This window comes from Paramormyrops kingsleyae, chromosome 15 (assembly GCF_048594095.1).
Source record: "Paramormyrops kingsleyae isolate MSU_618 chromosome 15, PKINGS_0.4, whole genome shotgun sequence".
NCBI classification, from domain to species: Eukaryota; Metazoa; Chordata; class Actinopteri; order Osteoglossiformes; family Mormyridae; genus Paramormyrops; species Paramormyrops kingsleyae.
Genome location: NC_132811.1, coordinates 16,476,235 through 16,490,587, shown reverse-complemented (window position 1 = coordinate 16,490,587; position 14,353 = coordinate 16,476,235). Strand labels below are relative to the sequence as shown.

At 47.6% G+C, this 14,353-nt stretch overlaps 1 protein-coding gene across 3 annotated transcripts in view; it reads left to right on the top strand.

Moving 5' to 3' along the window:
* pde4ba (phosphodiesterase 4B, cAMP-specific a) overlaps positions 1-14,353 on the top strand; it is a 99,879-nt gene that overhangs the window by 63,829 nt on the left and 21,697 nt on the right. For 2 of the 3 annotated variants that reach the window (XM_023794451.2, XM_072699516.1), the window contains 4 exons: positions 7,196-7,390; positions 8,090-8,126; positions 8,227-8,297; positions 9,324-9,376. In XM_023794451.2, coding sequence (XP_023650219.1) covers positions 7,196-7,390; positions 8,090-8,126; positions 8,227-8,297; positions 9,324-9,376 — 356 coding nt within the window. Of the gene's footprint in view, positions 1-585; positions 867-7,195; positions 7,391-8,089; positions 8,127-8,226; positions 8,298-9,323; positions 9,377-14,353 lie in introns of those variants that run through there. The other variant, XM_023794453.2, reaches the window with a different exon arrangement.

Sequence of the window (14,353 nt, the reverse complement as noted above, 5' to 3'; positions counted from 1 at the left end):
ATTACAGAGTTCCTATGTAAACTATTTAAGTAGAAGGCACACTGGGGCAAAAAAGCGAAATGATAAAGCAGGCGCACAGTGAAGTATTATGCGGTTTATGACGCATTCGTATATCGCCCACTTTTTCCAGTTAAGGGAATGGCAGGATATTTTTCCTCAGTGACCCCTGTGGTTACATATTTTGCAGCCGATGGAACTGCGTGTTTCCCTGTTCTATCCTGCAGAACCATTCTTCATTAACTTACTGACTTGCTGTTTATGTTACTCGTCTGCTTGGATCGTAGAGACTGATAATAGTGGTACAAGTGTGAAGTGAGTATAAAGCCCAACAGCAGCGGGGCTGGTCCCTGCGATCGGCGAGGAGACCCGGAGCTGGGAATATTCCAGATGAGAAGTCTCTTCCAGTGCAGCCCCGATATAGTATTTACTCATTTTGTATATGTGTTAGAAATGGGGCCAGCAGACTGTCTTGTATATAGGTTCCTGTATAATTCACATCACGCCATATTCTCCCAGTCGCTACCCCTTGCCTGGATTATTTGAGATTTCCAGCCTATTGGAAGTGAAGGTTTGTTTGGCTGATGTGGAAGGATCTTCCAGATGCAGACATCCAGCTGCCGCGTCGGTCCGCTCCCTGAAGTCCAGACCGGATCTGCCCTCCAGCCCCGCCTGACTGCCCCTCGGCCACATTTCGGCTGGGGGAAAGTTGCTGTGGTCCAGGGGATCATTCGTGCATCGGACGGGAAGCCGTCGGCAGGGTCATGCCGTGGCGGGATGATGCTGAGGAAGTCTCCCTGTCCCAGGAGCAGAGTTTACTTCGACTTCAGCGAAGACGCGATCCGCCGAGTCCGCTCACCGGAGCCGAGGTCAGCGCCCCCCGGTCCCGTTACTCCCCGGATTCACATCACAGTTAGACGTGGTGTTTTGGGAACTCAGTGGGAGGTTTGGCTGGGGAGGAGAAAATGGATGAATACGGGGATGTTTAGTACAACATCATATCAAATGTGTCCTGTTTCTACGAAGTGTTTGCGATATTTGATATTAAATTAGGTTTTTAAAAAGCCAGCTGGAAAATGTAAAAAAAAAAAAAAAAACGTAATATTACGGGGAATTAAAAAGCCGAAAAGGTGGGCTATGTTTTGATTGTTATTAGCCTACATAATGGTTAAAATGTGAACATTAAATCACAGGCAAAAGCGTTGTTTTATTTTAGTGCCAACAGTGTTATTGCATTCAAGAAATTATGCAAAAGTTGTAATTATTTTCATTTAGTCAAAATAAATACGTACACTTTGAAGCTGGCGTGGGCGGTTCGTTCACCTGCTTGTTTTTGACAGGAGGGTGCTTAAAATAATTAAATATGAATATATAGGAGATGGAATTTCAATGAGGAAAATGTCCAATAAAAAGCGCCAGTATACGCATCAGTTGTTTATCGTGTTTGATCACAATAAAAGTTTTTTGGAAAAAGTCCCCAGATGCGCTCGGAGGTTGGCGCTCGCCGTCGCCCCGGTCCGGCGTCTGGACTGTTAGCATTGCCGGCAGAGCCGTCAGACTGATCTGGCAGCCAAACAGATCCGACGTCCCACAATTACAGCGGAAATAGCGGAGCTGCACGACGCTGCGTGGAAGAGCTAGTGGCCGTGGATAATACAATGTAGGGAAGTCAGCCGGTGCCGCCTTTTTGACGTTTCTGGGTCAGTGGTCCTATTTTAAATTAATCATCATAAATATTTGATTTTAAAGCAGTTTTCTTAGTTATGAAATAATTCATATCAAAGCAACAAATAGCATAAAGTACACGTCATTAAGTCACATAACTTCACATATGGTAAGTGCAAGTGAGTGTGCAAAGTCCCACAACAGCAGCGGTGAAGTAGCCTTAGTGAAACAATGGCACAGTACAAATATGAAGTATAGCAATAATGGCAATGTGCAACAATATAATGCTAGACCTAAACTGTGTGTGAATTACAGCTAATAGAAACTGTGATTTGTAGAGCAGCGGTGTTAAGGTGTATAGTATGGAAGGTACACACACACATACACACACACGTGCAGCTCAGCAAAGCTTAGTCTGCCAGCCTGCCGAACGTGGCCTCGTTTGTCCTAATGACGTCAGTGAAAGACTTGTCCCCGCTATCCTCTGTTTTTGGGACAAGTGTGAAAAAATAGCAGCGCAGTCAGCGTGTCGCCTTCCCCTCCCCTGTCTTTCCAGGCTGTAGTCCGACCGAGGCTATCAAAGGGGCACCTTCCATATCCTCCGTCGGGTTGCAGCCTGTCTCTTGTGCTTTTCTCTGTAAACCCCTGCAGCCTCTCCAGGCCAAACCTGCTTCAGCGCGCTGATCTTTTTTTGTGCGTTTGTTTGGTTTTATTTTGCGCGGCTCACATGGGAATTGTGCGGACTGCCACAGTGCCAGCATTTACAGAAATAAATGCCCTTTAGGGCGGCGCAGAGACAAGTAAAGACGTCTGGTACGTTTTACAGCAAATTCCTGCTAATTTGCTGCATTTTCTGTCTATTAAAGCTGTCCCATGGGCTGCGATCGTTTAGGCGGTGGATCACTAAAACTATTTGGTTTGAAAGTAAAAACTCACAGACGTCAGAATTTTATAATGATCCAGTGCAGCGGTACTGTTTTCCCACACAACCCTGTTGTTTTTCAGCGTTGGGTCATTGGGTATGCCTCGTGGGATGGGTGGGTGACCGGCACATTGGCACCCCCTGCTGGTGATTTTCCATCATCTTCATTATGCTTCCTCCCTCTTGTCTGGTCCTGTTTAGAAGACCTTAACTCTTGATAGACGACCTGCCCTAGAAGACCAAATGAGGCCGTTCAAAACATACACTGTGATTCAGCAATAATGTATCTGAGATCACACGCGTTAAGGCCAATTCATACTCTACTTTTCCATGTTCGCTTTGGGTTACGGACGAGGGGGCGTGACGTGACTTCCGTTATCAGGGGATGGCTGTGGATGACTGCGATCAGTGCGCCTGTAGCCCAGATTTTTATGTTTGTGTTTTTATGTTGAGTGTCCGTGCACATCGGCCGCGCATGTGCAAGATAATTGACTAGGTGTTTCCAGTAGGTGGCAGCGTGGACATTCACAGATCTGCGGTCAGCGAAGAAAGTAGAGTCCCGTACCTACCTTTGAGGACACCGAGTGCTCGGTATTTTTTTATGCAACTTCAGTAACTTCGATCCATTACGGGGCATCTGGGAAGGGCTAACACTTCTGACCTCGGTTTTTGAAAAATCCTGACTACGGCCCTTGTTGTTGTAGTAGTTATGGTGAACTGCTGTATAAGAAGAGTCAGAGGTACCCGCATATCAAATTTTTCATACTGTACAAACATTATACCAAGGGATACGGTATTTTAAAAAGCAGCACTATTCCGGCATTTTGAAATCTTGGTGATAAAATTCACCAAGCAGGTGTGTGTGTGTGTGTGTGTGTGTGTGTGTAGGGGGGGGGGGGATCCCGGCTAATTTTGTGGTAAGGATTTCAAAATACAGTGGTATGCCTTATTACTTCATACTGCCCAAGCCTTGACTAATAACTTTAAAACTTCATAAAAGTATACCCATCTCACTACACCGCTTGTATTTGTGTTTGTTGCAATACATCTGCCTTCTGCTGGTCTGGTGGAACATCACTGCTCCGTGCATACTGCGATCGCGACCATCCGTATCCGCAACCAAAAGTAGTATGAAGACAAGCTGCCATGTGGACGATCATCCCCAGCGCAAAAGTGCACGCAGAAAAGTATATTATGAACTAGGCTTTACAACATATCTGGTCACTATAACATAATAATGTTATTGGGCAAAAGGTTAAAAAAGGCAAGTTAAAAGGTGAGCAAACTTGCGTAAGGAGTTCAGTACACAATGTGAAAGTGGCAACAAGCAAACGTGAAAAACAAAAATAGGAAGTTAGTAACTGCCTGGTGATGGACTAGAGAGATTATAGGGTAGGGGTCAGTTGTGAGAGGGTTCTAACTTTGGCATGGCCATATGTAGACCATGTACACATTCTCCAAAAGTGAGAATCTACCCAATCAGATCCTTAAATAATTTCATTTACTGCAGTCGATATGCAGATCATGTAGTGAAATAAAATATGCGGTTATGCAGATCCTACAGTGAACTTGGAAACGTGGGCGTACAGATTCTATAGTGAGTGTGAGTCTTTGTCTAACTTTTGGGCTCGTGAACCTCTGCCAGAAGCTTTTCCACTGAGCATGTTAATATCTAGATCTGAAATCACCAAGGATTTGTGGGAAACTGGGGGATTTTAAAATTAGAAAGCAGTCACGGTATGAGAATGTGTCAAACACGGCTATTAACTGGAAATATGAGGAAGACCACTTGCTGAAACTGAAGGAACAATCACTAAAGTTAGAAAAACAAACGTCTCTCCGCAATGTACTGCTTCTGTCAACAGTCTATGAATTTGTGATATAACTTTTGTTTATTACCGTTTAACAGCTGGTCAGACTTTGTTGCTTGTGACAGATGATACAGTATGCTGTGACTGCAGGGATCACAGTGTCTTTAGTATGACGTGAAATAGCAGCTTCTCCGTTGTGATCTGGTAGGACAGAGAGCCAGAACGGAAAGGCTTTCCTCTGTCTCCCCTCAGCTCCCATGCCCTGAAATGCCCCAAAATGAGCCATACTAATAGCTTACGGCTTATCGCCATACCGAGGTCGTAAGGTGTTGCATTTCCACAGGACGGCAGCGCTTACAATAGCGACGAGCTCTGCGCATCTGCGCATCTTGTGTAGCCCCTTCTCCCAGAGCAGTAGCTGACCCGCATTGTAAAGAATGCCTGACACTGTCAGACCTCCCTGTCATGTGATATAGTTATGATTTATTACACTTGTGTTAGAGATATCCTTCCTGTTCATCTGAGACAGCCTTATGTCACTGGGGTTTAACGTTTTTGAGGTCCGATGTTAAGACCGTCCAGGTCTTCCAGCCTTTGCCTGCCAGCTCTCATATCTCTCTCATTCTGACCCCTGTACGTGTTTTGTTCTATGTTGCTGAGCCAGCATGCGCAACTAGATAGAAGACAGAAGGAGGAATTAAGTTACACAGGCCTGAAACTTCTGCAGTGAGTCTCTTAGCAGCATCGCCGCCATCAGAGACGATGCAATCAGGACTTCAGGAAATCTGAGCCTTCACTAAGGATTAAGATAAAATGAAACAAGATGACAGAAATGTATTAATCCCCACGGGGGGACATTTTCCTTGCCGAGTATCATTACAGAGTTAAACCCGTGCACTGTAGTCTACCCCTCACCCTCCAATGAAATAAATAATAAATACTGGATAGAAAGGGTATAGCACATGGCAGGTGGACCAGTACAGTGATGAGCCAGAGAGTTGGGGTAGTTTTCTCCAAGCTGGGGGTGAGTAGGGTCTTGGAGATTGGAAGCTTATATTTATTAATTTAGTAGGAACTCTTATCCAAAGATACATTTTTGACAAAGCTGGGGTAGACAGACTCTGGAGCAATTGGGGTTAAGGCCTTGCTCAAGGGCCCAATGGTGAAATCATTTGCTGACCCTGGGATGTGAACTGGCAACCTTCTGGTCATGGGTACAGCATCCTAACCCACAAATGAATGGTAGTGGGCATGAAGTAGCCTGAACATCTGACAGATCTGTCGAAATTATAACTGATTAGAACTTTCTGGTTCTTCTGCATAGAGTTGTAAGTCTTTAATATAGGCATCATATTCCAGATGTGAACAGAATATAAACCTGGTATCTCTAGGGATTTGGGTATGTTCCGGGTGAGAATTATCTGTCTCTGTCCCTCGAGGAACCCCCGCCCCCCCCGCCCCCCAGGTGGTCCGGCAGACTCACCGGGCGAGCGTAACACCGCGGCACCCGAGATCTGGCAGCTTGCAGCGTTCCTGTCAGCTCCATTAAAGGCCTCGCCTCAGACTCGGTGAAGCGAGGGTCACGGAAAGCGCCGGCGAACAGAAGTGTGATTGTGCTGCGGCTGGGGGGGGCCCCGAGGGTCGGGGGCTGCCCCCGCGAGGCACCGACGCAGAGGCCCCGGGGCGGAGGGGCCGTCTCAGCCAAACGACATAACCGTCCACAGACGTCATTTTCCACAGTCGGCGTGAGAGCAGCCCTTTAAGATGCCGCGCGCTCCGCCTCAATAAAGGCCAGAGACTGTGAGAGCAGACGTAAATGTTAGCCTTTTGGTTAGCATTCTGAGCCCCTCCTCCCGCCACAACACAGAAAACCATTCACCTCATCCAGGGCCGTGGCCTGGGCTATGCTAATTACTTATTAAAACTTAAAGCGTCCCCGTCTTTTTAAGAGCCCAGCATAATGACCGCACCCCCGCCCCCCTCAGCATGGAAACATTTATAAACCGTACTCCTCCCTCATCTTTCCAGATGGAGAGCCTTGTCCTTGGAAGTCACTTCGGGGCGAGAGACACGCGTTAAGTTGAGTTAGCAGAAGACGCCTGGCCGATTTTGTGCAGGTCCTCAGGAATGAGCGGGGGGGACGTTCAGAGAGGGACACACTGGGAGCGAGTTTCCCCACTGCAGCCGGAAGCTCAAAATGCAGCCAAAGATGCAGGAAAGGGGACCATTTAGTGTACAGATCAGGTACAAATGGGCTTTCATTTCTGCTGTAAGGGCCTGAATCCAGGTCATAGGTCACGAGGTGGGAAACACTCGTCATGGAAACAGCGACCCTCTGTTTCCACGCTGTCTCTGGTCAGGTTCCAAGTTTTTCCAACTACTTCTGTCTGATCCCGTGTGTGTAAATTCCAGATCAAAATCTATCCCTCTGGCTTTTTCGTGCAAAAACATGTTGGCTCTGATGTATGGTGAAGCTTTTATGATAGCTGAAGCTGAGTGCTCAGAAGCAACCCTCTAAAGATGCCTTCAAAGCAGATGGTTCTTCAGCCATTAGAGAATCCTGTTCATCGCACGCCGGGGTCTCCTTGGCGCGTGTGTCTGAATGGATGAACGTGTTTAAAACTAACTGATATCAATTGCTTTTTTGAATCAAGCTTGAACATTATTTTGCTGTTTGTCATGAGGAATCCAGAGATCTCCAAATACGGAATAGCAAAATGTTGCAGTTTGGTGTCCGGGCTGAACACTCTTGGTTTAACCCTGCTGTAATGAGTCCTCCTCGCCTCTGGGTGCGCTGCAGCTTCGACGTGGAGAATGGCCCGTCCTCCGCCTGCAGCCCACTGGATCCGCAGGCCTCTCCAGGATCGGGTCTGGTCCTCCACCCCAACTTCCCAGGACACAGCCAGCGCCGCGAGTCCTTCCTGTACCGCTCTGACAGCGACTATGACCTCTCACCCAAGTCCATGTCTCGCAACTCCTCCATTGCCTCAGAGCTGTAAGTCAAACACCACCCCCTGAAGTGGGTGGTGGGGGGGGGGGGGCGACAGTGACATAACATGTCGGGTTTCTACATAACCTTTTTCATGTAACACTTTTGATGGAAACTCACCTGTGTATAATCACTGTGTTATCAGTATGGAGTTCCAATGTTTCTTTGTGGGAATCACATATCAGCTAAGTAAAAACCAGCATGAATAAATACCCATGAACACCAAGCTATACGGACACTTACTCCATCACTCAGAATGGTCAGAATAATTCGGTTAGAACAAAGGAACCCCGAGAGACTTTATTCATTGTTTTAAACTCTTTGTTGTCCATTCATTTCGTCGTTCAATGTTCCATTGTTTTGTTTTATGCTTCTGGGTGACACTGTTGCCTCACACCTCCAGGGTTGTGGGTTCTAATCCCACCTCCACTCTGTGTTTGTGGAGTTTGCATGTTCTCCCGCTGCCATCTGGGTTTCATTCTGCAGTTCAAACACAAGCGATTAGGCTGATTGGAATCTCTAAATTGCTAACTTTTTGCGTCTTTGTGATCTGCGGTGGTAGCCTGTCCAGGGTGTAACATGTGCTTTTATACACAGAATCATATCTAGGTGCTGTTTCTGTTTGGCTGACTGGCTGAACAATACTGTAAGTTTAATACTGGTTCTGCATAATGGTAATAAAACATAATTTTATTTTATTCACAGACATGGGGATGACCTGATTGTGACACCCTTTGCTCAGGTAAATATGACATTGGGGCAAAGAATATGAATTTATGAAGGTTGACGTCCACAGTGTTTATTTTTTAGGAGTCTTGATGTTTTGTGTTTTTTTCACATAGGTTCTTGCAAGCCTTCGCAGTGTGAGGAACAACTTCACCTTGCTGACCAATGTGCAGTGCGGGTCCAGCAAGTAAGGGGCTCACCAATCTAAAATAATATCGGTTTCATTTTAAATGATATTCTCTGTTTTGTTTTAAGCTCCAGACTAAAAGATTTTATTATGTGTCTGAGTCTGAATATTTTTGACTTCACCGTTATGTTTGCAATGTCAACTTTCGACCACTAGAGGGCAGGCGTGTTTTCACCTCAAAGCACATGGACTCAAAAAATTTCACCTACCTTCATTTTTGTATGACTTTTTTCTTTGTTTTGCTTTTGCAAAAGCACGAATGTGCACCCATTAAATTATTTTCCAATAAAAATGTGATTCCAGTACATTGGTCGAAAGCACTTGTGCATTAACATAACTTACAGAAGTGAAACAGCGTGTAATGAATCTAAGCTCTGACGTTTGGTCTGATGTGGTTTTAAGCTTCTCTCTCTCACACCACATAAGCAGTGAAGCTGAAAATTCTAAAAACTGGGTCAGTGTCAAGAATTATATCGACTGGCCCGTGTAAGCAAACTTTGTTTAAAGTCCTTCATTCAGAACAGTCTGGGTTCAAAGGGAAAAGTCTGTAATTGTTGGACACAGTTCAGTTTGTCCCTGGTACATGCCTGTTTCATTATACACGGACTTAATTTCCAGTACCAGGAATCAGAATAAGGATTTTATTCTCTATTAAAATGAGAGTAAGGGGTGATTAATGCACCGTATAAAATGCTGGATCATCACGTTTTGTAGAAAATCCTGAAAGAAAGTTAGTACTTCTGGCTATAGGAGCACCCAAGCTAGTGGTGATGACTCAAACATGGATGCATTGCAGTCTCATTAGCCTCTGTGGTCTGCTAAAGGAGCGCTTTCACCAGGCTCACCAGTTTGCCTTTATCTCAGAGAACATCTGCTGACTGAGTGGGGGAGTCACTGTCAGTGCCTTTAAGGCTGGGGGAGTCACTGTCAGTGCCTTTGAGGCTGGGGGAGTCACTGTTAGGGAATCTGGGTCGTTTGGTGTGACTGCTGTCACACTGAAGGTGCTCATCTGTCCTTTCTCCCCAGGAGGTCCCCTGCGGCCCCCCAGCCCCCTGTCACCACCCGAGTCTGCCTGCCCGGTAAGTCCACCTCAGCTCCCACAATGCACTGCGGCTTGAGGTGCCTGAGCGTATCCTAAGAGGCCTGGCTGAGTCCGCTCTTCTAATCTGCTTGAGGAGACCAGAGGAAATGGGCCTTTGGGTGGTCGAGTGCTGCCTCCTCATCAAAGAGGGATCAGACTGCATAACCGGGGAGGTCCAGGCCATTCCAGACCACTTCAAAAGAGGATGTTAAGGGAAGCAGGGTGGACATGTCCTTCGTGTTTAGGAACAGAAGTAGAAGAAGTTTTCGGTCCAAATATAATGAGTGAACCGCATGTAACTAATCCATCAATGCTTTACATTAACTGCACCTTCATAATGCATTCATTATGCATTCACAGAATATTCAATGCACCTTCATAATGCCATCATGGAACATTTAGTGTACCTTCATAATGCATTCATAGATCATTCAGTGACCTTCACAATGCATTCATAGAACATTCGTAAGGAGCATGTAAGTATACCTTAACACCATAACATATTTTCACAACTTTAATATACATTAATAATAAACATGATTATATGATTATAATGTTTATTATCAAATAATGTTTGCTATTTATAAAAATTAAAGCTGTTAAGGCATGTTAGGATGTTAAGGTATATGCTGGTATATGACGAACACAGCAAAATTCATATGCTGCAGTTGCAGGGTAGAGGACAGGTGCATTGGGGAGCAATGGTACAGACAGCTGTGCAGTGCAGGACAAGACAGTGCAGGACAGACAGCAGTGCAATGCAGGACAAGACAGTGCAGGACAGACAGCAGTGCAATGCAGGAAAAGACGGTGCAGGACAGACAGCAGTGCAATGCAGGACAAGACGGTGCAGGACAGACAGCAATGCAATGCAGGAAAAGACGGTGCAGGACAGACAGCAGTGCAATGCAGGACAAGACGGTGCAGGACAGACAGCAATGCAATGCAGGAAAAGACGGTGCAGGACAGACAGCAATGCAGTGTAAGACAAGACAGTGCAGGACAGACAGCAGTGCAATGCAGGACAAGACAGTGCAGGACAGACAGCAATGCAATGCAGGACAAGACAGTGCAAGACAATAATAGCATATGCTAATAATTTATAATTACCATTATCCATCCATTTGTTTTCCTATTGACTGTCCAGTACTGGGCAACAGAGAGCCTATTCCATGCAGCAAAGGGCAGGGGGACATTTATATGAATACATCTGAGAAACATATGCTTGTATATACAGTATTGTATGACATATGGCAGCGCGTGCAGCTTGCTCTTGCAAACGCTGCTGCACGTGTGGTTTTGGGGCCAGATGCAGATCTGTAAAGGTGACTTATCTCCCCAGGCGTGTCGTCAGCGCGCAGCAAGGTCACCAAACCCGTCAGATACCCTGAGCGGCCTCCTCTCCGCTCGGCTCTTTTTCCATCCTCTCACTGTCCAACGCACTTTTGCGATGGGATTGTGTGTCATGTTGGCTGCGAGTGGGTAGGGGGTCAGCGGGGGGAGCCCATTGTGCAAGCTCGCCTCATCTGGGGGGGTCCCATTGTGTGCGGCTCCGAGCGCCGCTGCTGCAGGCGGCTTGTTTTGGGCGGGGGAGGTGTTCCTGCTCGCCGGGGCTGGCTGCCGTTTGACGTCAAGGCGCCCACGCTATGGTTTCTGTTGACTTCCCCTGAGCACAGATGGGCCAAGGGCGGCCTCCCGTCCAGGAAGAGCAGAGCAGGTCAGCGGGCCGTAAACAGAAGAGGACGCCGCGCAGGGCGGGCCCTGAAAAGCCGCTTCCTCCCTTCAAAGGCAGCCGTTCTCAGAAGATGCGAGCTCGGGTTCTTTCGAGTCGCCAGACCGGAATGAGGCATCGGTGTCGCGTCTTCTGATAAACACTCTCCTTCAGAGACACAGAGCGGCCGTTCTGATTGGATGTTATGGTTACATGCAGCGGCCACTCTCTGTCCGGCTTCCTTCTCACCGTAACACGGGGTGAACGCATTAGGTTAGAGTAACGCCTGAAGGATTTCGGCCAAAACGCTGCGAGAGAATTGAGTGTGGAGCAGGTTTGGGTGTGAGGAGCAGTTTAGGACGAGACTTTCATCCAGGCGCCTTACAAAATCGTGCCCCTAGTGAAACAGAGGCCGTCAATGCACGAGTATCACGTCTGTATAATGTCAAGGATGTGTCATGCTGTAGAATTATGGGTCTGCTGTTTGTTTTAAGCAAGCCAGTTATAAGCATTATATTTCATACTTGTGCTTAAAGCCGAACAGTGCCTGCCCCGGAGATCGCATTTAGATGCGATAAATCCACATTGTTTTCGCCACGCGAGGTTTCTCTGTGGCTCCCTACGGCGGTAAGAGGTTTGTGACGCAGGCAAGGGCTGCTTTCTTTGTCCCTGGCCGACGGCGCCACCGAGCTAGAGGAAGAGCGGACTTCCTGCATGGCTCGGAGTATTGTGTCCCCCCCGCGTCAGACAGACGGGGTCATATCGGGGCAGGAAGGGGGGGGGGGGACACACAGGTTTTTCCTGTTTTTCTGTGTCCCCCATAAGCCAGGCTGAATCTTTCACGGGTCCATGTACAAGGTAGCCGGCAGGATCACGGTGTCGGGAATATAGCGTCAGACCGTCGACTTCCTGGAGGCCCTCTGAGGTCGAGATTAATAAATCCTGAAATTAATGTCCACCAATCAGGATCGGCAAACGAAAAACCGCTGCAGATCGGTCCTGATACTCTCGCCGTTTTCACATGCAGCTAATGGTGGTTAGCACAAAGCGCAATTCCTCTAATCTCTGCACAGCCATCTGTGATTTGGTTGTTTTTCTCTATTCTGGAAGGAAGTGTGACGCTGACAGAGGGGGAAGGAAGGTGTCACTTCTGCCTTATCCTGCATTTTATCACAATATCGTGGTCATTACTTCCCTTACAGGACACCTCCTGGATTGTAGTCGATTACAAGAGCAAAACAGCACATAAATGCTGAATGATGATACCAACGGCGAGGGGGGGGGGGCAGCAAGGCCCTTAACCCTGATGGCCCAGGGACCGTCTGACTCTGCTCTCTGATCTTCAGTTGTATGTCGCTTTGAACAAAACCGTCTGCTAGATAAATAAATGTAAGTGTCAATTACAGTTCTCTTTTGAGGATCAAATTACATGGAAATTACCTTGAATCAGCTTAAAGAAACTCCAGTTTTTTTAATCTTTCAATTTTAGTCTTTGGTCAGGTATTTGATCATATTTACTTACAGTATATTTATCTCTAGTCCCCATGAATCCATCAGCCCATCGCCAAAAGGAGCAAAGGTCTTCCAGTCACACTCGTATACAGCTACAGACAGACCCTTAGATGTTAGGGGCGGTCTGTGTCCCAGCAGGTTAATTCTCTGTTTTTGTGATTGGAAGGATAACAATTTGAATTCTGTCCTCGGCAATGTAGTCATGTATCTGTTGGGCCCTTGAGCAGGGCCCTTAACCGACCCCCAAAATGCTGCAGGGGTGCCCGATTAATGTCTGACCCTGTGCCTGGACCCCAAACTTCACTCTTGTGCATGTGTCTCAAAGCAGAGTATGATGGGATATACACCTTCTAACATACCTGCATTCACTCTTGTGCAAATGATACATAAAGTGCCATTTCATGTTTGCTTGTTAGCTTTTAGCAGGTTTTTGGGGACAGTTCGGACTACAGTGTCAGAATGAGCTCTGTGGTAATCAGGTGAGACTTCAAGGGCCTGGCTTCTCTTTTAAAAGTACATGAGTGTGCGAGTGTGTGTGAGTGTGTACGAGTGTGTGCGAGTGTGTACGTGCGGAGCCGTACGTGTCCCCCAGTCTGACACTGGAGGAACGTGGCCTATGCTTACTGCCCCGCCAGACTTTTTACGAGTCAACACACCGCCCGCTTGGTCTGTGGCTCATTCCTTCGCTCATACATTCCTCCCCCCTGTTTACTCGCCGGGAGGGGGGTCACGTACCCCCCTGCCCTTAGCCTTCGATCCAGAGATAACAATAGCAGTGACGCCAGCCCCTTGCCAAGGTCGGCATGGCAGCCAGGCTGGGAGAGCCTAGTGTTCCCTCCTGGATGAACGCTTAGCATCTGCAGTGTCGCCTTGAAGACATCAAGAGGAAACCAAAGCTATTAAATATCACCTCATGAATCTGCACAGAAGTTCTCCTCGGTGTACCTGGGAACCTGCATATGACCAAGTTCTCCTCATTGTACCCGGGAGCCTGCATATGAGCAAGTTCTCCTCACTGCACCCTGGAGCCTGCATATGAGCAAGTTCTCCTCACTGTACCCTGGAGCCTGCATATGAGCGAGTTCTCCTCACTGCACCCTGGAGCCTGCATATGAGCGAGTTCTCCTCACTGCACCCTGGAGCCTGCATATGAGCGAGTTCTCCTCACTGCACCCTGGAGCCTGCATATGAGCGAGTTCTCCTCACTGCACCCAAGAACCTGCATATTAGTAAGTTCTCCTCACTGCACTCAAAAACCTGTATATGAGTGAGTTCTCCCCACTGCACCCAGGAACCTGTATATGAGCCAGTTCTTCTGCAATATGAAGGACTCTTTTGTAAACCATTCTGCTAATTGCAATAAGCAGGATTATTCCACAATGACAGTGACGTAGTGGCCCCCTCCTTAAGGACAGGGCCGGACCATGTGGAGTGTTTTACCGCAGTGACAGAGCGTGTTTGGGCAGGAAGCCGTACACGTGAGTGAGGGGTGAGCGGATCCTCTCACCACCTGGCGCAGGCCAGCACCGGACTGTTCGCCGTCTCGCCTTGGCACCGGTGTCTCAGCTGAGTCAAAGGTCCCTGCGGGCGAGCAGAAATCACCTCCTGCGTTTACCCCAGTGTCAAACCCCCTCTGTGCTGCTGCCACCGTCTGCAGGGGCATTACTTGCCAGGGAAGGCCAGGCCGCGTGACCGAGTCGTGCCTCAATCCTGAGGGAGGGAGCCAGATCCCACAGACCTCAGAGGGCACCG